Raw genomic sequence first — 26719 nt, forward strand, 5'->3', positions numbered from 1 at the left:
CAAGGGAAAAGTCTACAACATAGGAAAAATTATACAAAAATTGACTGAGGAAAATAATTCTCCCGAAAATAACAGCATTGGTCAAATGAAAAAGGAAGTATAAAAGCTCAGTGAATAAAACTATAATTGAATAAGTGGAAACTAATGATTGCATGAGACATCAAGATATGATGAAACAAAATAAAAGATTAAAAGATGAAGAAGAAAAAGGAGGAAGAGAAAGAAGAGGAAGAGGAGGAAGAAGAGAAGGAAAAAAAGAAGGAGAAGAGAAGGAGGAAGAAGAGAAAAAGAAAAATAGGAGGAGGAGAAAGAAGAAGAAAAGAAGAGAGAGAAGGATGAGAAGGAGGCAAAGGAAGAGACAAAAAGGCAGAGAAGAAGTTTGAGGAAGAGAATACATGAAATTTCTCACTAGGAAAACAATTGACCTAGAAAATTCATCCAGGAGAGACAATATAAGAATTATTGAGTTACATGAGTTGATGAAAAATGAAATGTGCTGTATACAAAGTAACAACAATATTGTAAGATAGTCATTTGTTAACAATTTACCTTATCTCAGCAATACAATGGTCCAAGACAGCTCTAAAGAACTTATGATGAAAAAGGCTATTCATTCCCAGGAAAAGAATTCATGGTATCTGAATACAAATAGAAATATGCTTTTAAAACATTCTTTATTTTTCTGAAGGCTTTCTTTTTCATTCGTTTTCTTTTACAACATAATTCAAAAAAATGTTTTGCATGACTATACAGGCATAACTTTGTAATGTTTGGGCTAGCTTTCTGGAGGACCTTGGGATTAGCTCAAGTCTTTGGTCTTAGTGACCATCACTTAGAAGTGATGAAGTCAGGACAGCCAACAAGAGCCTGGTCAAAGATGAAATGTCTATCTTCCAGTCCTTTTTAGCCCTTATATACCTTATTGTACTTACATCATTACAGCATAATGATTATGTGTGAACTTAGAGAACTATTATATCACCATGCGAAGTACTAAGTATATATATGAATTAGAGAACCATGATCTCATCAATTCCACTGAGTTAACACCTTGTTTCAAGTATACTTCTCCAGAGTTCCAGCTCTCTACATAACCTCTATTGAATTGCTTGCCTTATCAATGAGGGGTGAAGGTAGGGCATAGAGGAAGGGATATAACATAAAATGCAAAGTTTTAAAAATAAATATTAAAATTTATTTTTACATGAAACTAGGGAGAGAAATAAAATAATAAACTTTCAAAGAAAAGAGTTATTATACTACCTGACATCTATGGGAAAGAAAGAAAGAAAGAAAGAAAGAAAGAAAGAAAGAAAGAAAGAAAGAAAGAAAGAAAGAAAGAAAGAAAGGAAGGAAGGAAGGAAGGAAGGAAGGAAGGAAGGAAGGAAGGAAGGAAGGAAGGAAGGAAGGAAGGAAGGAAGGAAGAAAAAGTCTGGGCAACATTTCCAAGAAATTATCAAAGAAAAATGCCCTGGTATATTAGAATCAGAGTGCAAAAGAAGAAGAAATTGAAAGAATTCAAAAATCACCACTTGAAAGAGATCCCAAAATGAAAATTTGCAAGAAAAACATAGCCAAATTTTAGAACTAACAGATAAAGAAGAAACTTTTGCAAGTAGCCAAAAATAAATTTCATTCATGAAACTACAGTCAGGATTGCACAGAATTTAGCAGCTTCCACATTAAAGAAGCTTGAAAGATAAAATACCAGAAAGCAAAAGATTTAGGATTACAACCAAGTATCATCTACCTGTGTGGAATAGAGAGATAAGGTGAAGAACTTACAGGAATATGTGAAATCTTTTTCTGTATTTTATTCTTATTATATTTGTCTTTCCCCTATGGCCTGTATAATATGTGCAAGCCCATATTTACTTTAAGCCTTGGCTAGCTATAAACATATTTACTTAACCTAAGTTGATGACATTTATCAGTATTTGACATTTATCGATATTTAGTCTATTAGCTTGACCACTATCTGCTTGATTAAGTCTGAAGGCCTGATTTTCTCTTTCCTAGAAATCAGGTGATTTTGGGGAAATAGAAACCTTCCATTACAATCTCTCTGGAGAGCAACAACTAATTAGATGCCTCCCCCTCCCCTTCTCAGTGCTTCTTACTTGTGATGTAATCTCTTGTATAAAAGCTATGTATCTTTACTACTTCTTTAGCTCTCCTACCATGAGCTTTCTCTTTTTTATCTCATAATTGGACGGCTCATCCTCCAGAGGTTTTAATAAACAACCTTTCTTCTTTCTATTGAGTGATCTCTGAGTAGTCATTTTGGATAAGGGTCTTCTACATCCCACACATACCCAACAAAGTGAATATGATCTTTCAGGAGAAAAGTGGATATTTGACAAAATAGAAGAATTTTAAGGCCAATGCTAAATAAAAAAATATCGACTTACAAATACTGGATTTAAGGGAAACATTAAAAAGTAAATAAAAGAAACAAGAAAGAGACAACAGGATAAATTCATCAAGATTAAACTTTATTTTTCTATCTGTCAAGATAATATTGATAACTCTTAACAACTTCATTACCATAAGAGAAAGTAGGAGTATATGTAGACAGACAGTATGGATACAAGATGACTTTGAAGGGATAATATTCCCCCCAAAAAAATAACAAAATAAAGAGATGAGAAGAAAACTTGCACTGAAAGGAGGGGGGAATTGGATGGGGTAAATGATTATAATGAGACATAAGGAAGAGAATATGGAGGGACAAGGTGGTGGGAAAAGCTTAAGCCTTAAATTTCATCAAAATTAGTTCAAAAATGGAAAAAAATACACATGTGGTTGAACATAGAAATCTATCAGACCCTATAAGGAAATAAAAGGAGATAAGAATAATGGAAGAAAAGAGACTGATACAAGGAAGGATATATTGACAAGGCAGTGATCAGAAGTAAAACACTTGTCAAGAGGAAAAGAGTAGGTGGTAAGAGAATAGGATAAACAAGCAAAAAAAATGTCATGGAGGGAAATACACAGTTAGTTATCTTAATTATAAATATGAATGGAACAGATTCACCTATAAAATGGAAATAGACAGCAATATAGATTAAAAATCAGAATCCTATAATGTGTTGTTTCCAAGAAATAAATTTGAAACATAGAAGTATACACAGGATAAAGATAAAGAGCTGGAGCAAAATTTATTATGCTTCAACTAAAATAAAGAAAGCAAGGATAGTGACAATGATCTTAAACAAAGCAAAAATAGATCTAATTAAAAGAAATAAAAAAGCAAATAGTATCTTTTAAAAAATAACATGCAATAAAGATATATCAACTAAACATATATGTACCAAATTCTTATAGCATCTAAATTTTTGAAAGAGAACTTAAATGATTTACAGGAGAAAATAGATAATAAAGCTATACTAGTGAGTGACTTCAATTTTCCCCTCTCACTAGTAGATAAATCTGGCCAAAAAGTAAACAAGAAAAAAGAAGGTGAATGAAATTCTGGAAAAGTTAGATATGACAGACTCTGAAGAAAATTGAATGGGAATAGAAAGAAATATATCTTTTTCTCAGAAGTACATAGGTTGTTTACCAAATCTGACCAAGTATTGGAGTATAAAAACCTCACAAAATCAAATGCAGAAAAACAGAAATAGTAAATGCTTCCATGTCAGATCATAATGCAATAAAAATTACGTACAATAATGGGGGGAAAATGATAATTTTAAAATTAATTGGATATTTAATAATTGAATGCAAAAAAAAAAAACTACCAGTAGATGAAAAAAAAAAAAGAACAAAGATAATTTCATTATAAAAAGACAACAGTGAGACAACACACCAAATTTTATGGGATGCAACCAAAGCACTATTTAGGGAGGAAATTTATATCTCTAATTAGTAACATCAATAAAACAGAGAAAAAGCAGCTCAATGAACTGGGAATGCTACTAAAAAAGAAAAACAGGAAAAAAAAAATTTTTAATCCACAATTAAACCCCAAATTGAAAAACTGAAAATTGAAGAAGGAATTAAGAAATTAAAAATAAGAAAATCATTCAAATAACAAATAAAAATAGAAGATGTTTTTATGACAAAAAAAACAAGAAAATAGATAAACTATTAGTTGATTTGATTTTAAAGAAGAAAGAAAAAAAATTATTAGTATCAAAAATGAAAGGAATTAATTCACCAGCAAAGAAAAGGAAATTGAGACAATTGTTAGGAACTACTTTACCCAATTTTATGCCAATAATTAATCATCTAAATGAATTAGTGACTGTCTACAAAAATATAAATCATCTAAATTAATAGAAGAAAAAATAAAATATTTTAAATAATATTCCTTTTTATTTTTTCCTATTGGAAGTGGGGAGTAAATGAATATTCAGACTATTTGTTCCTCAGAAACTCTTTGACAACAAAAATAAAATAAAAAACGTCATATTCAAACACATACTCTAGAATATACAAAAGGTAATATCAAAAACTTCAGAGAAAATATAGTCATGAGGCCATGGCCATAAATTCTAAAATGGAATAAAGGATAAGAGAGAAAGAAGACTTCTAAATATGAAATTATTATTGTATGGTCATAAAAGATCCCCATGAGGAATAAAAACAGGAAGTATCTAAGTAAACTGATGTCGTAATGAGTGGATTGGTGAACCCAGACTCAAAAAGAAAAGTTCAAATCTAGATACTCAAAACCTTACAGTTTGATTATGAGCAAGTTACTGAATTTATGTTTGCTGAAGTTTCCTTAGTTATAAATGGGGATAATAATAGCACTAATCTTCTGTGGTTCTTATGAAGATCAGATCAAATATTTGTTTAAAAAAATGCATAATACGGTGACTGGCACAAAGTAGGTGCTATATATTGCCTATTTCCTTTCTCTTCCCTTTCCTTCTGCCTATCTAAGGAAACTAATGTGATTGGAAAAATATTCTCAAGAAAGTTATGAATATATGAAATATGTGAAGGAGTCTGGGTGGAAATGCAACAATAATATAAATCTTCTCAGAACTTTGTTGATTTGATTTACCTGAATTTTAAAATGTAACAACATATATACATATATATTTAAAGTAAAAGATACATAAATATAGATATCTACACTTGTGTGTTTTTAGATAGAAAGGTAAACAAGACAACAGGAGGAAAGGTCAAAAACTGTGCAAATTGAGAATTAGGCAAACCAAAAGATAATTTCAGAAGCTCTTCACGAGAATACCAAAATCAACAATAAGGTCTTTAAAAATACCAAATATGGGGGCAGCTGGTAGCACAGTGGATAGAGCACCAGCCCTGCAGCCAGGAGGACCTGAGTTCAAATCTGTATCAAACACTTAACACTTCCTAGCTGTGTGTTCTTGGACAAGTCATTTAACCCCAATTGCCTCGGGGAAAAAAAACAAATATGTAATACTTGTGGTAGTTATACTTTAATTATCAAAAAATAGATTTACATCCTTTTTAAAGGGAACAAAAATGAAAAGGGAGTCATTTGTTTTTTATTAAGCAAATTACAATTTCCTAGAATGAATAATGCCAGAAGAAGGATAATGTATTAAATTTAATGAGAAGGGATTAATAATTACTCATAACTTTCTCTTCAATTTTCAGTACTTGAAACTGATAATCAACATCACTTTCTTGAACTTCCTATTTTTTTCTATTTTACCCTTAACTTTTCATCCTTCTTCACTATACTATCTATGCTCTTCTCAATTTCATTCGTCTTCAGAGTTTGACTTTACTCTATATTTAAAAAACTTCTAAATTTTTATCTCTAGTATCAGTATTTCTTCCAGTTTCATACTTATGTTTCTAGTTGACCACTGAAGATTACTACTTGGAAATCTCTCTAAAACCTCAAATTTCACCTGTCCAAATACTGGCTTATGATCTGCTTTGGAAAATAAGTTCTTTCTTGTTTCTTTCAATGAAAAAAGTTCATGTTACAAATTCATTTAAGAGATCTTCCTAAAATTCCCAATTTGAAGGCACAATCTCTTCATCGCCACCTTCATCTCTTTGTTCCTAAATGTATAAATAACTGGATTCATAAAAGGAGTAAGAACTGCATCAAAAATGGCAAGAAACTTATCCAAATGTGATGTGGGGTGTGGCCATGTATAAACAAAGATCAGTGGACCAAAAAACAAAATCACAACAGTGATGTGAGCTGACAGAGTAGAGAGAGCCTTGGAAGAACTACCTGAAGAATGCTTCTGAACAGTGACTAGGATGAAAATGTAGGAGATGAACAAGATACAGAAAGAACCCAAGGAAATGAAGCCACTATTGGCAGTGACCATGAATTCCAGTCTATATGTATCTGTGCAAGCAAGTTTGATGAACCGAGGGAGGTCACAATAAAAGCTGTCTAATTCATTAGGACCACAAAATGGCAGATTAACAACAAAAGCCAGCTGGACCACTGAGTGGATGAAGCCAATGGTCCAAGCAGCCCCCAGGAACATAGCACACATCCTTGGACTCATAATAGTCAAATAATGGAGAGGCTTACATATGGCAACATATCTGTCAAAGGCCATGGCTATAAGCAACACCATTTCAACACCACCAATCAAATGAATAAAGAACATCTGAGTGATGCAGCCAGAGAATGATATGACCTTGTGTTTTTTGAAAATGTCAAATATCATCTTGGGGGAAGTGACTGAGGAAACTCCTAGGTCAATGAAGGAGAGATTGGCCAGCAAGAAGTACATGGGAGAGTGCAAGTGAGGGTCAGAAGTCACTGTGAGAATAATAAGGGAGTTTCCCAACATGCTTGCCACATAAAATATAGAGGAGAAAACAAAGAGGAAAAGCTGAATATACCAAGAATTGGAGAGTCCCAGGAACACGAATTCAGACACCACAGTGTGATTGGCTCTGCTCATTGTCTCAGCAGCATTGCATCTGTAGCCACCTTTAGGAAAAGAATTAAGGGAGAATCACAATTATTTTGAATAACATTAACATTTCAGAATTCAATTCAACAAATATTTAGTAAATGCCTAGTCTGTGTGACAAAGAACTAGTTCACATGATAGAAATTAAGTCTTCCCTCAACTTCTCACAGTAATATAGCACTTTCTCTCATGGTTACATGAAGCCTTGAGGACACTGCCAAAGAATACTGTTTTTAATTAACACCATGGCCTTCTATAACATTTCTCCAGTTTTTGTGTAATTTAGGACTGATGTGAGGAATTATCTGGAGGAAAAATGTGGGTAATGAAAAAGAGCAGAATGTGAGAAGGAAAAGGAATTTTCTTTTTTTTAGTGGATACTACTTATCTATCACAATTTTCCTAAATTTTCTGAGCTTTGTAAAATTGGAAAGATAATAACTGCATAATCTATCTTAAAGCATTGTGAGAAGCAAACGAACATTTTAGACAAGTATACATGTGGGCATGGTCCCTGGAGCTTCTTATTCTCTCTCTTTCTTCTTTCCCAATTTTTATTCTTTATTCAAGCTGTCAAACTGAGGATTTCCAGAGCAGGTAGTCATAATTCTGTTGCTATAACTTTCAACATCCCAAGAACAACACTGGTTGGGAAGATAGACTCCTTTTATTCCTTCTCACAGCTGTAGCTGCTGAGACATAATCATTGTGCTTCCACTTAACAAATCAATCAACATGACAATATTAACTCAATCAAAAGCATTTACTAAACAGAATACAAGTCAAGAATAATTAACAATAACAATAATGATGATGATGATGATAGTAGATTAATAGTCACTACTATGTGCCAAGCACTGTGCAAAACATGTTTTATAAAAATTATTGCATTTATCCTCACAACTTCCCCTGGAGATTAGTGCTATTATTATCCCCACTTCAGGTGAAGAAACTGAAATAAACGGAAGTTGAAAAAATACCTTGCCTGGAGACACACAGCTGGTAAGTTTCTTAGGCAGTATTTGAACTCGTCTTCTTGGCTGTAGGATGAACACTCTATTCACTATACCACCCAGCTCCCTCTACATTCCATCCATAAACTGAACACATAGTTTTCCACCAATGTATGACATTTATCAGAGAAAGTGCTGATATGCTTACAAAATCATTTAAGTGGCATAAAAAGGGAATGGGCCCAGAGAAACTCAAAACTTTGAACCATTAAACCTTAATGTTCTTGCCTTTGCAAAGATTGTACAATAGTTTTCTAATTGGCGTGGGCCACTCATATTCTGAGTATCTTCAATCACTATATTGAAGATTCTCAGGTCCATTTCCCTACTAGACAATAAATCATCTGAAGTATCAAAATGTTGTGAATCTCTTAAAAAAAACAGAAACCATAAGCCTGATAGATGAAGAGCCTTTCCATATCTACTCCTTTGGCTGGCCTCTAGTAACATATGATTTCAGTCAAAAGCAGTTCCCTAAGCATAAGATTTTCACAGCTTTTCCTGGTCATCTCCCTACACTGGGTTCTGAAAGGTTTCCACCTCTTAAGATGTAGAAGATAATGTAAAGAAAGAGATAAAACCTTTTCCCTTTAATCAGCTCTACTAAGCAACAAAACTTTTCATCCAGTTGGGTCTTCTCATTAATATCTCTCTTCTAAACCATAACTCAACTCAGCAATCAGTAACCAATAACAGGGCAGTCTCTGAGGTATTACTGTTATCCAGTTCTGAAGTCTCTTTGTGGACCTATTTCTGAGAACTTTTCTAGGACTCATTAAAAAGTATAATCTTTACAAATGATATAACTTCAAAATAGAGTCTTTTATGAAATGACTGAACTCTATTTCATAATAGAAACCAAAAATGGTAATAAGTATAAGGGTTTTTAGATTTTCATATTAAAGCCTTCATGTCATTCTTGTATAAATTAGATGTTAGAAAATAGGACACTATCTTTATTCTGAATTTCATCTCAATGGGACTGCTTGTTTGTTTCTCAAATAACTATCAATGAATCTGTAAACTGTCCCAAAGAGTCCCAAAAGGAGCCATCTTACACACATAAAATGTTTTATAACCAAGAAGCATTATGTAAAATGTGAACTATTATTGTTTCTGTTGTTACTATTATTTTGCACTGTTGGTTTATATAAGTATGTGGAGAAAAAAATATATATTTTAATCTAGCAGTTACAGGCTAGCCTAGGGATCTAACCTAGGGATTATGAGATGATTCAGAATTATGATCCAAGGAAGTACAGGGAATGGAATGCCTCAAAGAAAAACAAGAATACAAGTGTAGTAGATATGAGCTGCTCACACAGAGAATAAGGATAAGAACTATTTTTCATCATTTTTACTCTTCTACTCTAGAATTTTTCCAGTATTTTGAAGAGCCTCTCTATAAATTCTGATGATATTTAATATCTCTATGTCATTGTTTCTCAATGATATCAAATCCAAGAAACTCCTTTATATCCATACTACTGTGGTCTCACTTTATAATTGCCAGTCACACAGAACTATGCCACCTCAAAAATTCTCAGCTCCATATCAAATTGTGCATACCCTTTGATCCAGTAGTGTTACTAGTGGACTTACATCCCAAAGAGATACTAAAGAAGGGAAAGGGACCTGTATGTGCCAAAATGTTTGTGGCAACCCTGTTTGTAGTGGCTAGAAACTGGAAAATGAATGGATACCCATCAATTGGAGAATGGCTGGGCAAATTGTGATAGATGGAATATTATTGTTCTGAAGAAATAACCAGCAGGATGAATACAGAGAGGCTTGGAAAGGCTTACATGAACTGATACTAAGTGAAATGAGCAGAACCAGGAGATCATTATATACTTCAACAACAATACTGTATGAGGATGTATTCTGATGGAAATGGATATCTTCAACAAAGAGAAGATCTAATCCAGTTCCAATTGATCAATGATGGACAGAAGCAGCTACACCTAAAGAAGGAACACTGGGGAATAAGTATAAACTGTTTGCATTTTTTATTTTCTTCCCAGGTTGTTTTTACCTGGGAATCCAGGTTCTGAATCCAATTCTTCCTGGGCAACAAGAGAACTGTTCGGTTCTGCACACATATATTGTATCTAGGATATACTATAACATATTTAAATGTATAAGACTGCCTGCCATCTAGGGGAGAGGTTGGAGGGAAGGAAGGGGAAAAATCAGAACAGGAGTGCAAGGAATAATGTTGTAAAAAAAAGATTACCCGTGTATATGTATTGTCAATAAAAAGTTATAATTTAAAAAAAAAATTTTTCAACTCCAAAGTTGTCCTTCCAACTGAAGTCTTCCTCTTGGCAATTCCATATTCTCTCATTTCTCTGAGACCTCCTCTTCACACACATTGTCATTTCAAGTTGCCCACTCTTCTTCAAGTTCAAATTCTCTTTCTGTCTTCACTTACCAATGCACTCAATCACAATACCATGGTAGGCTGTTTCAGTGATTCATTGGTCATAATTCCAGAATCCCTCATCCCCAGACCTCATGTCATGTTCAAGGAACTAATTCTTAACTCTGAATCCCCTCCATCATCTAAAATCATGCAGATTTATTCATAAGAAATTTTAGATGGATAACCTTATCTATCTAAGCCCTCAGTTTTGCTGTATCATTCTGCTATACAAATCTTATTACTTTGCTAGTCTATTCACCAAAAAATTACTATTACAAAGTAATACAATTACAATGTATTACAATACTTTTCATATTTTCCCACCCTCTAGCCCTACACACTTAGTCACAATTTCTCCAAACTCAGCCAGTCAATGAGCATTTCTTATCTACGGTGTTATAGGTACTATGCAAAGAATTTAGAAAACAAAGAAATGCAAAGGGCAGAGCTTCCCTCAATAACTCACATTCGAACAGAGGAGAGAACATATAAACAACTATGTAGAAACAAAATATATAGGTGATAAATGGGAAATAATCAACAGAGGGAAGGCATTATTAGATTTAAAAGAGACTGAGAAAGACTTCCTGAAACCAAAAGGAGATGAGAACAGATAACCTTCTAAGCATAGAATAAAGAAAGATAAAATGCCCAGAACCAAGAGAAGGTCAATCTTGTTGAAGGGACAAGCAAGGAAGCCCAGTGGCCCTGAACCAAAAAGTACATCATTAGGGACTAGAGGCAAGAGGTAGGGGGAAGGGAGGAGTGGTGGTGCCACAAGTATTAAGTATAGAGTTTATTGACAGGTAAGAAGAAGTGACATAATTAGATCTGGAGGCAGAAGGGAGGATGGACTAGAATAAGGAGAGTCTTGTGACAGCCAGACCAACTAGCAAGCTATTGCAATAGTGCAGGCAATAGGGTGGTAGTGCTTTTAGAGGAGAGAAGGTGGTATATTCAAGAGATATTGCAAAGGTGAAATAGATAGGTCTTGGCAACACAATTAAACATGGGAGTGAGGGGGAGAAACAATAAGAAGGATGACACCTAGATTGCAAGCCTTTGGGGACTAGGAGAATGACAGTGCCTTCAACAATAATATCAAAGTCTGGAAAGGACAGTGGCTTGGGAGGAAAAATAAGGAGTTCACTTTGGAACATGTTGAATGTAAGATGTCTACTGGAGTTTAAGCTATCTACTGAACATCCACTTCAAAATATTTGATAAGCAATTGGAGATACAAGACTAGAAATGAGCAAAGAGCTAGAACTAGATAAGTAGATTTTAAAACCATTAGCATAGATAAATTCAAAACATAATAACTTTGCCACTAAATCACTAAGACTAAAGTCATCATGAACTGTCATAATTCATCTCAATGCCTGAAAATGTCTCATTATTTCAGCCATTCATCCCAAAATCTTTCTTCAACTCAGACTCAAATAGATTAAACCATATTAAATATCTGTATTATATAATATACATATACATATATACAAATATGAAAAATACAAATAAAGAGAAAATAGTGATAGATATGCTGTCTCTCATTATCTCTGTTCAGTCTCTTTTGTTGATTTCTAGGCAAATTGGTTGACTTATTGGATAATGCTGGGACTAAAGTCAGGAACGCCTGAATCCAAATCAAGCTTCAGACACTTAGCTCTTTAACTCTGGGAAAATCATTAGAACTGTATGTCTCATTTTCTTCAACTGTAAAATGAGGATAATAATAGCACTTACCTCCAAAGTTTGTTGTGAGGATCAAATGAGATAATAATTGTAAAGTACTTAGCACAATGCCAGGCACACAAGAAGAAGAATACAAATGTTAACTATTATCATCCTCCTCTTGCCATCTCTGTAAGCTGTGTTCTTCATGGTTAAGTTCTTGCCTTCTTTCTTCTCTTTAGAGTCTTCTACTTGGTGATATTATTTATATCTTGACTTTAACTCTCATCTCTGCATAAATAATTCCTAAAGAAAAACAATAATGAAGACTAGAACTCTAAATAACTTAGTGATCAATCGGGACTTCTGAGCATGTGATGATAAAGTATCACTTTTCTATTGTTGACAAAGGTAGTGGACAGTACACACAGAATGAGACACACTTTCATACATATCCATTGTATTGGTTTATTTTGCTTACATGCATTTTTCTGTTTTGAAGAAGGGTTCTTGGAGGGGGGAATCATTGGAAAGTGTTAGTGAGGATTAGAAAAGGAAGAGGATTAATTTAAAAAGTAATGATTGGAAATCACATTATTTTGATACAAATATAAATTTTTTAAAATGTGAAATTGGGGAAACATATATAAACCTCCAATCCTAACTTTTCACCTGAACCTCAGACCCATAGCCCGAAATGCCTATAGAATGGTCCACCAAATTATCTTCTGTCAACTTGCCTCCCAAACATCTGTATCTAGTTTGTGTTTTTACCGCCTCTCATGTAGATTCATCTGAAGGCTATTATAGCCCCCAGTTAGTCTCCCTAGTGCATATTTTTCCTTCTTCCAATCCATCCTGAACATCACTGCCAAATAAATCTTCCAAGTGTACAGTTTTATCCACATTATGCCCTTATTCAAAAATCTTAAGTTGCTTTTTGTATTGCCTAATGAAAATGGCCAAATTAGTTACCCTATTATTCATTGCTCTGCAACCTGATCCCAAGCTACTTTTCCTGACTTTTTTCTCATCCCACCCATCACAAACTGGACCAAAGTGGACTAAATTCCATTTCTTTTACATATCCCACAGTCCAAGCTTTTTGACTTTGCTCAAAATGATCCTTAATCTTGGAAGACCATACTCATCACCTACCTCATCTCTTCTTGTTGAAATCATTTTAATGCTTAGCTCAAATACCATTGCTTCTGAAAAATTCTTACCCAGTACTTCTCCTTGTAAATGATCTCTTACTCCTCCTCTAAATCTTCATAGTATTTTGCTGAATCTCTCTCATATACTAATTTCTTTCTAGTTTGCATTATACTTATTTGTTTACAGAGAGATAAAGAGAGAGATTAATAGTTATTAACCATTTTTCATAGTAGATAACAAGATCCTTGAAGGTAGAAAATAATGACTGCATATTGTCTCATTTGCTAACATATATTAGGTGCTTCCTTAACTTCTCTAAGTTTCTTTCCTCACCTATAAAATTAGGAAGTTGAACTTGGCAATTTTTAAGATATCTTCCAATTCTAAATCTATGATCCTATGAACTAATAAAACTAACATGATAGGTAAGGTCTAGTGGTAGAAGGTTTGAATGATAGAGAATTTGAATATCATTTGGAGGACAAGAGGGATCAATTGAAAGTTATTAAGGAAGGAGGTAACATTTTCAAAGTAATGCTTTAGGAGATATGACAACAGGAGTAATGTAAATTTTATTTCTTCTATCCCTAATACCTAACATAGCTGCTGGCATGGAGTGAGAGTTTAATAAATCCTTACAATTTAATTTGTTGATAGAAAAGGATAGGGCTCTCTTTTCCGCTAAAGCAAGAGAGTGAGAAATGATTAAGGGTAAAGGTTTAAATCAATTTTGAAGTGGCAATTAGAGTGTGATGACAAAGAAGAGGAAGATTAGTAAACTCAAAAGAAATGGTATGAACCTCTTAGGAGGTTGTTATTAATTGAAAACTTGGGGAAAAGGTTAGGTTTAGGATTGTGAGGAACATGGAAAAGATTTAGAACAAAGATTGGATAAATCAAAAGAAAAGTTTCAGAGACAAAGAAAACTAATTAGAAACAAGAATCAGGTTGACTTTGGATAATGTGAATCTGTAGAAAGTTCAGTCATCAGGTTTTTATGACTTTCTCCAATATGTTAGGCAGTGTGAAAAGGAGACAAAATTAAATTATAGCAAAGATCTCCTAGAATTGAGAATTAGCATGCTAGGAAGTTGAAGGAGGAAAAGACTTTAGTAAACTAAACAGTTCAGAGCTCAGTGTGGACATAATTAAGCATAAGGATGATGAGGCAGCTTAAGAAGCCAAGTCAATACAAAATTGACATAATTAATTAGGAGAATAGGAAATGACAAATATATCAGTGAAGAAGGACAGTAACTAAGGAGTAGAGAGTGGATCTGTGATCTCAATAGTTTAGGGAACTTCCAGATGAAGGAATTCCTCCAACCAATGCACATTACCACCTTCTCTTCAACTTATAATGTTTTTATTCATTTCTTTTATTTTAAATTTAATAAATAGCAAAAAAAAACTGAAACATCTATCTAAAATTCTGCAACTTGTAGCCTTAGAGAATTGAGTGGTTTAGTGATTTTCTAGGAGTCACACAGTCAGTATGTGTCAGAGGAAGGATTTGAAAGGTTTTCCTGGATTCAAGGCCACTTCTTTTTACTATGTGAACTACCTCTCAAATGGGTAAGAAAGAATGGAAAATCCTAATTCTTGTTTAATTGCCAAAGTTTGATTCTTACGGTTTAATCCTGAAACATCTTCCATCAAGAATTGGGATCAGCTTCATTTTCTAAGTATGTTCATAATTCAAAATCTTCATTCTATCTTCCAATTGCCATTCTCAACTCTTGCTTTTCCTTCCCTCCATTGCTTTATATGCTCTCAGAAGATAGGCCTACTCAGTTTGTCCTGTGCAAGGAGTAATCCTATCACTAAAATTACCTTGACATCATGGGAACATAGAATATCTTTCAGTCTGTTCTTCATGCTGGAGAATTTATTCTTGTCTTCCCCACCTACCACCTATTTGTACTACCTCTGAATATGATATGGTAGCATTGTCCAGAAGCCTGGGAAATTCCAAAATCTTAGTTCATTCCATATGTAATGATCAGAATTAATAAGAGATATATAAAGTGTTTCTATAAAAAGAAAGGCAGCTAATTATCAGGACTGGAGGAAAATGGCCAAATGATGCTACAGAAAGTGAGATTGCCAATCTAATGTTGTTTGGCCAAGAATACTATCTCCCAGGGAGTTGTTTTCCCCAGGTAATCAAATGAAAAGCTGTTAATAAAGCATAGCTAAAAAAAAGTGTAAATGTGAAAAACTCTTGATCTTTTCTTGATCTATTTTGAAACCTTTATTTTGTAATGTGAATAATGAGGAAATTTTTAAACTTTCACATCTTTTTCAACAGTATTTTATTTTCCCAAAAGATAGTTTTCAACATTCATATTTATAAAAAATTGTTTTATGTAGCATTATTTTATCATGTTATTGGCATAGCTGACATTTATATTATTTATTCTTCAGAGTAAGATTAAGGCATAATGCTTATTGCATTTGTTGAGTTACTGTATCTAAGAAAACTAGAGTCTAAGTAAAATAAGGATGAACTAAGCATCTAAGTAGAATAGTGATTAGAATGCTAGACTTCTAGTCAAGAACATCTTGACTAGAATTCAAATCATTCAAAACCTATTTCAAACACTTACTACCATGGACAAGTAACTTAAACTTTGTCTTCCTCAGTTTCCTTACCTGTAAAAGGGAGATAATAATAGCATCTATCTCCAAAGATATTTGAAAGATTAGATGAGATAACATTTGTAAAATGCTTAAAGTACTCTGTAAATGTTAGCTATTATTATAATTATTATTAACTATAATAAATCAATGATCCTTTCATCTTAAAAGTATGTATAAGTTAAAAAATAAATAAGTAAATATTGTTTAGTTGGACAAAGATGAATTTTTGTCTCTGCTTTTTCTGGAATTTGCCTTCCAAATATGGCAGTACATTCTCCCTGTACATACCTATGTGGCTACCTGAGGAGGATGATTTGAATAACTAAAAATAAGGAAGAATAAGAAGAGAAGTGAGGCACTTCGGTATGGTTCATTGGTCATGGAATAAAGAGAAGCTTCACTGCTTCTACCTACCTCTTAGTCTAGTGACATTAGGTACAATCAACAACAACCATGGAAATCTTTTTTTAAAACTTCCCTGGCTCTTTCAAATTATATTTTCAGATGTGCTATATTGAGTTGTTGTTGTTATTTTACTTATAAATGTATTTAATTTCAATATAGAACTACTGTAGTGCATATCAGTGCTAAACAAAATTGTGAAAGAGAGTTAGTTTGCCTTGGTACAGTTTCCTTCAAGACATTTGTACAGAACTTGAAATCTAAATCTTTCATTCTAATGTCTCATAGCCCAATATAGACTACACAGAACATTTCTTCCCTGGAAGAACCATTCTAAGAATTTTTCTCTTTTCTTCCTGCCTTTCTCTCTTCCTATCATATCTTCCTTTTTCCATCCCTTTTTCTCAGATCATCATTTTCTATTTTCTGAAGTATTGAGTAATTACCTATGTTTAATCCCTCTTCAAATAGTAATCCTGAAGACAGTTACAATCTTTGCACTAACTTCTTTTTTCCAGGTTTACCAGTCCCATTTCTTCAACAGATTCAACAGATGAATCCAAAGTCTTTCTATCAAACTGGTTGCCTCCCTCTAGCCACCTTCTAGGTTGTCATTAGTACAGGGAGATGACCAGAAATAAATACAATAATCCATATTCAACATTATTAGGGCACAGAGACTATGACTATGACCTCTTTCCTATGAATTATGTTTCTCCTAATGTTGTTTAATAATATTGGATTAGTGCATTAAATTCCCATTATGTGCCAGGCGTTGTGCTAAATACTCAGGCTACAACAAGAGACAAAGAAGGCCTCAATGAGTTTATAATTCAATGAAGGAAGAAACATGCAAACAAATATATAAAGATAAGCTAAACAAATATATAAAGATAAGCTAAACAGGGAATAGTTAACATAGCGAAAGCATTCAAATTAGCAATTATGATCTCAAAAAAGTCAACAGCAAAAATAGACTCAAAAGAGATCAATTAGAAAACTATATTTTGCTGAAAGGTCTGACAGGGGTGTGAAATTGTGTTCCCTTTAATCTGTAAAATTAACACTCTAAAATTATGTACCCTTTGATCTGTAAAGAAGGGAGATTCAAATCTCAGGCCCTCCTGGGATTCATATCTCTCCAGACAAGTTAAGTGGTATCAACCAATTGGGCCATTTGTAGGGCAAACCGGATCTCTATTCAAATTCAGGCTGAGGAAGCCTTCAAAGCAATTTGGGAGATCCTGTCTGATCAGCTCAGGCTGCCCCAGCTTCCTGCCAAGATCTGCTCATATAATAGGTTTCTGTTTACTCATTTCTTTGCAGAATGTCCAAAGCAGGACTCTACCTTGTCTCTTGGTATAGTTTCCAGGACCCTGCTCACTGAGAAGACATTTCCTAATAGGATTTTGCCACTAAAGAAGTCAGTCTCAGCAAAGCTGACTTTTTATCCAACAATTAACTTCCATTTTTGCCACCTAAAACTCTTTGAGTTTGTGAATTCTTTCACCTGTGCCTCCAACCAGAAGGGGATTTCCACAACTCTCTGCATTGCCGCTAATCTCATCAGTACCATAGACAATGAATCCGTGCTGAAGTTAATGCTACCCCTTTGAGATGGACATTTGAAGGTGAAACAGGAGTTTTTACTCCTTTTATAGTTGAAAATATCCCCAGCAATCTGTGGGAAAGAGACATGTTACAACAGTTAAGATTTGGTTTTTTAGGCAGGGCTGCTGTTGAAGGCCTGCCAACACTTTCACCTATTCCTATTCAATGGAAAACTAATACCCCAGTGTGAATAGAACAGTGGCCCTTAGCTAGTGATAACATTCAGGCCTTATTAGATATAGCACAGGAGCAGCTTGACCAAGGACACTTACAACTTTCTCTAAATCCTTGGAATTCCCATGTATTTGTTGTAAGAAAGAAATCTGGAAAATGGAGGATGTTGACTGATTTAAGAAAAGTAAATGAACAGATAGAAATTATGAGAACTCTTCAGCCTGAACTTCCATCTCCTACTCAATTGCCTAGAGAATGGCCTCTTTGAGTTATAGACAGTAAAGATTGATTGTTTCTATTCTATTCCTCTAAAGAAGGAGGATATGAAAAGATTTGCCTTTTCAGTGCCTAGCATTAGCTTAGCTGAGCCTTATAAAAGATATGAATGGACAGTTTTACCACAGGGAATGAAAAATAGCCCTATTATGTGTCAAATGTATGTTGCTGCTGCTCTTACTCTAGGAAGAAACACATTTCCAAAAGTTGTGTCATTACATTACATGGATGATATCTTGGGGTGTGTATCTGAGAAGCAAATACTAGAAGCATGTCTACAATGTCTACATGTCTACAAAAGACCATAGAAACACTAAAGAGCTACAAATTGCATATAGCTCCAGAAAAAATCTATAAAATAAAGAAATAAGGGGAGAAGGATGGGTGGATGGGGAAGCAAAGGGTAAGGGAAGAATATAGGGTGAAGATTCCTGAGTGGGGGGAAGTTAAGTAATGGTTAGCCAAGTTATCTAACAGAATTTAATGAAGGAGTCATCAGGGGTAGGATAGATATGTGTGTATGTGAGTGTGTATATGTGTGTGTGTATCGACATATGTAAACATAAATATATCTTTTCTTAACTGTAGCTTGCTTGAGGGTTGTGGAAGGAGATGAAAGGGGGAGAGAGGGAGAGAATAAAGTAAACAAGCAGAGAACCAAAGAACAATTTAGAAGGAAATAAAGAAAAAATGGACACTCATGAATATAATTGCTTATACTAATATATATACTTTCTTGATCTGGGAATTTGTTGCTATATATTTTGAATCTTCCCTAATGTTCTGTTAGGTACATGACAATGTTCTCTTTTCTTTTGCTTTATTTTGTTTTGTATTTCTTTTCTGCTTTTCTTGCTCTGTTTTTTCAAATAAAATATTTTTTTTTTAAAAGATTGTAATACAATACCAAGAGTGATAGATTTGGAGTCAGGAGAACAGCTCCCAGCTCTGTTCCTTAATACTTGTGTGATCTTGAGCATATCACTCACTTCTCTAAGGCTCAGTTTCTTCATCTGTAAAATGATGTGATACAATTCTAAATCTATGTTCTTCTGATCCTCAGAGATTCATTTTAATTTGCATATTCTGTTACACAATCCTTATCTCAGTCAGTCAAATATATTTTTTTCGGTCATGCATTTGGGGTGGGGACATATTTTAAAATAAATTATCTATCTTTTATTTTAACCAGAGTATAAAATCATTCAGGCATTATGGATCACTTCTCTCCACTGTGAATCTGTCTCCATTCATTAGTTAGCAACCTTCAACATTTTGACCTTTGGGGAAACTGCCATTACTCTATAACAAAATTACCAGATCAAACCAATCCCAGACTGGCTATTTCCAAATCTCAGCAAAATCATATGGTCACTAAAATTATTTTACTTATTTTCTGCCTTTCCTAACTGAGCAAAACTACAAGATAGTTGTATACCAAACAGTTCTCTTGTGTTGCACAGGAAGAATTGGATTCAGAAGGTAAAAATAATCTGGAAAGAAAAACAAAAATGCAAACAGTTTACATTCACTTCCCAGTGTTCTTTCTTTGGGTATAGCTGCTTCTGTCCATCATTGATCAATTGAAATTGTTAGATCTTTTTTTTGTCAAAGAAATCCACTTCCATCAGAATACATCTTCATATAATATCGTTGTTAAAGTATATAATGATCTGGTTCTGCTCATTTCACTTAGCATCAGTTCATGTAAGCCTCTCCAAGCCTCTCTGTATTCATCCTGCTGGTCATTTCTTACAGAACAATAATATTCCATACCACAATATACTAACCATTCTCCAATTGATGGGTATCCATTCATTTCCCTTCAGCATAAAAAGCCATATAAAAGATTACAATAATAAGAAAAGCAGTGAATTTGTAGTTCTAAATGACAGTGACCCAAGTGATACTGCAGAGATTAGAAACTGCCAATCTGAATTCATATAACAAATAAAAATCTCCTAGAACTGTGAGTTTTTCCAGGGGAACCAAGGAAAGAGAATAAATAATAGTAATAAATAATAAAGAGAAGATGGTTTTTCTTAGAAGCCTTTCATAATTTTCTTCATCACTTTAGTGATTTTTAATCACTAATATCAATAAGGAATAATCCCTAGAGAACATTTAACAATGCAATCTAAAAAATGTAATGATAATTATACAATTTCTTGAATTCAGGTGTGTATTTTGTGCCATTTAATCTAGAAAATGAGAACAGAAACTACATAGATGTTTCAGCTTAAAAAAAAAAAAACACTCAAAATGTGGAGTCCATACAAATCACAAGTTAATCTTTAAAAATCCACCCTAAATAAATTAGAAGCAAAATAATGTGTTGATGTTGAAAGATGAGCAAGATGATTTTGGTCTAGTCAAATGAATGAGCTCCAATGTGAGTAGGCCCCAACTTAGAAATAGGTTAAATTTATCTTCCAAGTTGGTTCAAATGAAAAAATAAAGAATATTAAACACTGCATAAACATAAACACATTATCTAACATATTTACTGTTACTTTTGTTTTCATTTATATAGCATTCAAATCTACTGTCTTAAGCTCTTTCCCATCTCTAAACTCCTGTTTCTAAATCTATAAGTTAGATTCCCAATTGATCCCACTAGGAATTCAAAATCAACAGCTCTCTAAATCAAACTCATCTTCTTCCTGTACAATTTCTTTTTCTAGACTTTCTTCTTGTGGAAATTAGAAGTTCTTCTCATCAAGTTATTTAAGAGATTTTTCTGAAACTCACAAGCTGGATTCACACTCTTTTCATTGCCAATTGCATCTCTTTGTTCTTTAGTTATAGATGACTGGATTTGGAAGGGAGTCAGAACTGCATCAAAGACAGCAAGAAATATGTCTAGAGGTGATGAATTAAATGACCGTGCATTGAAAAAGATAATTGGATCAAAAAACAAAAGTGCCTCAATGATGAGAGCTGAAAGAGTGGAAAGAGCCTTAGAAGAACCATTTAATGAATGTTTTTGAACAGAGACTTCAGTGAAAAAGTAGAATATGATAAAATGAGAAAGACACCAAAGGACGTGAAGCCACTGTTGGCAGTGATCATGATTTGGAGCGTGTGTGTATCTGTACAGGTAAGAACTGAAGGAGATCACAATAAAAACTGTCCAGCTCATTGGGGCCACAGAAAGACAGGTTAATTACAAAACCCATTTGGACCACTGAGTGGATGAAACCAATGATCCAGGCAGCAGCCAGAAGCAATGTGCACATTCTTGGATATATAATAATGAAATAATGGAGTCAGTCAGAAAATGAAATGACTGTGTTTTCTGAAAAGGTCACATATCATCTTTGGGGAAGTGACAGAGGAAATCCCCAGGTCAATGAAGGAAATGTTGGCCAACAGGAAGTACATGAGAGAGTGCAAGTGAGGGTCAGAAGTCACTGTAAATACAATGAGGGAATTTCCCAGCATGCTTGCCAGGTAGAACACATGGGAAAACACAGAGTAGAAGCTGAACATCCCAAGAATGGATAAGTGCCAAGAACACAAACTCAGACACTGCAGTGTGATTCACTCTGTCCATTGATTCAGTCAGCAAGGCAACCTGTGAAATTTAGGAAGAGAATGGGATAGAGAAGAAGAGAATAAAGAGAGAATTCAAATTACTGGATATGATAATGGTACCCTAGAATTCAAGTCAATTCAATAAACACTATTCAAGGGTCAACTATGTGTAATACTATGGAAATCTGATAACACATCCTTCAATGCCTACTATAATTCAGAAGTTCTTTGTGAGAAACATCTGAGTTGGGGCAGCTAGGTGACTCAGTGGATAGAGCACCAGCCCTGAAGTTAGGAGGACCTGAGTTCAAATTTGACCTCAGACACTTAAAATGGCCTAGCTTTGTGACTCTGGGCAAGTCACTTAACTCCAATTGCCTCAGCAAAAAAAAGAAACATCTGAGTTAATGTATACAAAAGTGTATATAAATAGAAAGGGATGCATCAAGATATTATTTATAATATTATTTTTTTCATCTTCTCATATCATTGCACTCATACTTCATATAAAAACAAAATGAAGAATATCTAATTAGATCTAGCCATTGGATCCTGTTCTAGAAGGTAGAAAGAAACTCATGATATAAGGTAGGACAAAAAAAAATCGTGAGAATAATGAATCCCATGCCGTGGTAACATTATTTAATTCAATGCATATTTCCATTAATCTGAAACAAATTACCAAATTTTGTATAGTAATAACTTCAAAAGATGAGATTTGGGTATAAGATTTTTTATTCTCACTAATCTTGACCTAGCTGTTGTAGTATATACTTTATTAGAATTTAAAGCAAGATGGGAAGTAAGGGTAACAGACAACTGGTCAGAAAAAGATGGCAAAGGTCAATTTGCTGGCACTTGGGATAGGACTCTTTTTCCACATTCAGATTAGAATCGCAGTCCTAGGAGGCAGTTATAGGGTGAAAGGAAGCACTAGCATACCCAAAACTTTCATCCACAGTGGAGCAGAGATCCTACACATAATCCCAGGGCAAAAGAAAAAAGGCTAGGAAAATAGTAAACATACCATATTACTTGTAAGAATTGAAAACATACAGACCATCAGAAGTAGCCCTAAAAATGATATACAAAACCCCTGAGGCTTGGGACACTAAGCCTTCCACCCTGGAAGCAGAGGTTAACTTTAGCAAAGAATTAAAAGTAAAGAATTAGTCTGGGAAAATGAACAAACAAAAGAAGAAAAATATCTCAATCCCCGAAAGTCCTCTTGGAAGATCTGACTGAAAAAGAAAAAAAAAAACTCCTTAAAATTAGAATTTGGCAAATGAAAAATAATTACTTATGAGACATCAAGAAACAATAAAGCAGAACCAAAAGAATGAAAAAAAATGGATGGAAATGTAAAATAGCTCATTGGAAAAACAACCGATTTGAAAAAGAGATTCAGGAGAAATAATTTTTAAAAGCTAGTAGGAAAAAAAAAAAAAGGACAAATGTTGGTGGGGATGTGGGAAAATCAAGATACTAATCATTGTTAGTGTGAACTGATTCAAACATTACTTACAGCCAGTATACTTAATCTTAATCTCTAGGAAAAAAAAAAATACAGTATGCTAGTAGTGCTAGAAAGTGTACTAGTTGAGAAATCAAGAAACCCAGGTTCAAGTTTTTTTATTAACACTGCTAGGATGACAAAGAGTATACTGTGGGATTGTGGCAGGAAACACATCAGTAATCAGGAGAGCATTCTTGAGATTATTGGAAAGAGTCCTACATCTGGGTCCTGATTCTGAATCAGCTATTACTGCCTGTGGAACCTTACACATGTTGCTTAATCTGTCCTAATCTACATTCATTTCCTAATCTACAAAGCAGTGGCCTACATCATCTCTTAAATCCTGTGTAGTTTTAGGTCCAATGATGAATCAATCCATAAACATGTATCAAGTCACTACTATGTGTCAAGCATTTTACTAGGTGTTTGGAGTACAAAATAAGGCAAAAGAGAGTCTCTTCCCTGAAAGACCTTCCAATCTAAAAGGGAAAAAAACATACAAACAAATGTATACAAACCAAGCTATATACAAATAAATAGGAAATAATTAACAGACAGAAGGCACTTCTTATTAAGAATGGTTGAAGAAGCCTTACAATAAAACATGGGATTTTAGTTAGAATCTAAAGGAAGTACATGACACAATGAATTCCTTGTTACCTATTTAAACAACATAATTTAATTCTGTACAGGTTTTTAAATTATTCTGTCTTAATCTTTTATTTCTCCAATTCTATACTTTTTGCAAAATAGAATTTTGTTTTGTTATATAGTCCAAGTTATAAAACAGACAATAAATCGATGGATTGATTGACATCTCTTGTTTTCTAAAAGTTATTTTGTAGGTTGTTTATTGTTCCTCATCATAATTTTGTACCTTACTCCCTTATTCCCCACCTCCACCCCTTCAAAAGAAAGGATTTATTTTCACGTCATTCTTTATTATTATTTATTAATAATATTATTATTTCTGAGCAGATCAAATACAAAGAGAAGAAGTCTGTATAATTAAAATTTGTTTGACAAAATATTTAAGGATTTCTCAAACAGAGGGTACCTTGACACTAATATTATATATTTCTATCTGAGAAGTAGATAGCCCTTATCTCCCATGCTCTATGAAACCCTGGCAAGTGCCAAACAAGATGAAATGATAGAGAAAAAAAAAGAAAGGAAGGAAGTAGAGTAAATGTGATGAGAATAAGGAAATGAAAATTAAAAAATAAATTTCAATGAGGCAAAATGTCTATATTAATAAGGAGGGAGAAAAAAGACCTAAGAAATTGGTGGGGGGGGAAGGTGGTAAAAGATTCCAAAAAACATTCAACTTATAAATTTAGACACTGTCTTTAAGGCTTTCTAATTAATCAATAAACATTTATCCATTCTTTACCATTGAATGTGCCTTCCTAATACAGGACTAGGAGCCAACTCCCAGTTATAAATGGCTACTCTTTAATACAATTCTAAGCTATTCTTAAGGGAGCAGAGAGATAGCATCTCCCAAACTAGATTCTATGCACTACTATCTTGGTTCATTGCATTTTTATTAATTCACACTATTGTAATAGATTCCTTAATGGTTTTTTTTAATTCCCCCTTTCTATCCAAGAGATGCAGTCTTCCTAAGGAGAAATTCTAATCACATCATAAAACTTCCAATAGTTTCTACTCCAATACCCAATATCAACTGAATAAAATTCAGATACCTTAAGAAGAAAGAGGAGAAGAGGCCAGGACCAAGAATCTGACATTCAAAGTTTCTGTCTTTAAATCTTGGTATCCATATCATTATCACAATGACTTGGAACATTTTTGTGGGTTGGAGGGGGCAATAGGAAAAGCTCCTGTCTTTTTATCTAGATTGGAAACTACTTTCAGTGATATAGTTTGGTTAAGATATATAAGAAGCACAATTTAGCAGTGTTTGGAACAGAATAGGTATTTTAGAATGATTGATGAATTTTGACTTGTTTGCATGACCCCAATACACACCTTCATGACTCCAAGTCCAAGCTTTCTGTCCATTTGGTCACACTGCTTCTTGATTCACACAATTTAGATATTCAATGAATACTTGTGGAATTGAATTAAAATTAGCTTAAACACTACTTTTAGAAATGAAATAAGCAGTAGCCTTTTTGCACGAATTGAAGGGGTGGGGATTTGTTTTGTTTTGTATTATTCTTTATTATAGGGGAGGCTTGTACATGAAGGAAAAAGTAATCAGTGAAAAATAGAATTAAAGATCCAAAAAGGAATTGAATTGGTAAATCACTTCCAACAACTGATAAAAGCAAAAGGAGATAATTTCAAAGAAACAGATAGGAGAATTAACTAGGGAAGATGTTCCCTCCATGGTTCTTTCTATAAAATAAGGAGAAAGTAGAAGAAAATGGGAAAAGAGATGGCTAAATATTGAGGTGGTATGGTGTGGTGAAGGTGCAAAGTGGAAGAGAAGGAAGTTCTTAGTAGATAGCTTCAGTTTTCCTAATAAAGTAAAAGACAAGATCACCTACAGAGTGTTAGGGAAAGTAATATAAAAGGTTGATAAATATGGAAATGGCTTAGAACTACCACTACAGGTATATAACTAAGGTTTATAGGAGATGAAGAATAATTAGTAGCAATAGGATTTTAATTGAGTTGGAATAGGGCATTAGCATTTTGTTGATTTTAGAAACATTAAACAGTAGGATTAAACTAAAAAAAAAAATCCAATAATAGGACATTGTCACTTTCATTGCAGACAGAGGAAAAATCTAGAAATCATTAGATTCTGATGATTTCAAAAGAGCTTTTCCAAAAGAGCTTACCATAGAAATGGTAGACCATGAAATACAGACAGCATAAAGTAGCAAGTTAAGATGAACAAAAAAGATAGGAAGGAGAGAATGTAGAAATGTAGAAAATGTCTACATTTTCCTTGAGAAAAAGAAAATTTCATTAATTTTGGAGGAGATAGTTAAATTATTTTAAAATTTCTATCATTATTCTTATTTCTCTGTCACATCTATAAAGCAGATGAAATTGTTTTCTTTCCAGGTATGTATAACCATGTTTCTATAGCATGGAATCCTTCACACTGACCCTCCCTTTATGTATTTAATTTCTTCTCTCTGTTGATTCTTTTCCTTGAAAAGTATAATTCCCAGCCTGGCTCTACTCCCAACCATCATTGTCCCATGTAATGAGTGATGCTCTTCCCAGCATCATCTATTCACTCTGAAACATGGAGATCTGGCCAATATGATCTTTTGCTGATACAGTTTATCTATTGAAAAATTATTCCTATGTCTCTCACTTACCTCTTTTATCACAGGACCTGTTTCAAAAAATCAGCCTTCTAACCATCTGTAGGAAGTAGAAGCACTAAAAGCATTATAAAATT

General features: G+C 33.7%; 1 protein-coding gene across 1 annotated transcript; it reads right to left on the reverse strand.

Annotated features, from left to right (window-relative positions):
- Positions 1-5951: 5951 nt before the first annotated feature.
- LOC100926356 (olfactory receptor 4F3/4F16/4F29-like) lies at positions 5952-6890 on the reverse strand. Its single transcript, XM_031949502.1, has one exon. The coding sequence runs from the start codon at positions 6888-6890 to the stop codon at positions 5952-5954; it is 939 nt and encodes a 312-aa protein (XP_031805362.1).
- Positions 6891-26719: the final 19829 nt, after the last annotated feature.

Source organism: Sarcophilus harrisii, chromosome 2 (genome assembly GCF_902635505.1).
Source record: "Sarcophilus harrisii chromosome 2, mSarHar1.11, whole genome shotgun sequence".
Classification (NCBI taxonomy): domain Eukaryota; kingdom Metazoa; phylum Chordata; class Mammalia; order Dasyuromorphia; family Dasyuridae; genus Sarcophilus; species Sarcophilus harrisii.

What these genes read in the sequence shown, in the direction of transcription:
- LOC100926356 (XM_031949502.1), bottom strand. Translation starts at nt 6,890, where the DNA reads ATGAGCAGAGCCAATCACACTGTGGTGTCTGAATTCGTGTTCCTGGGA.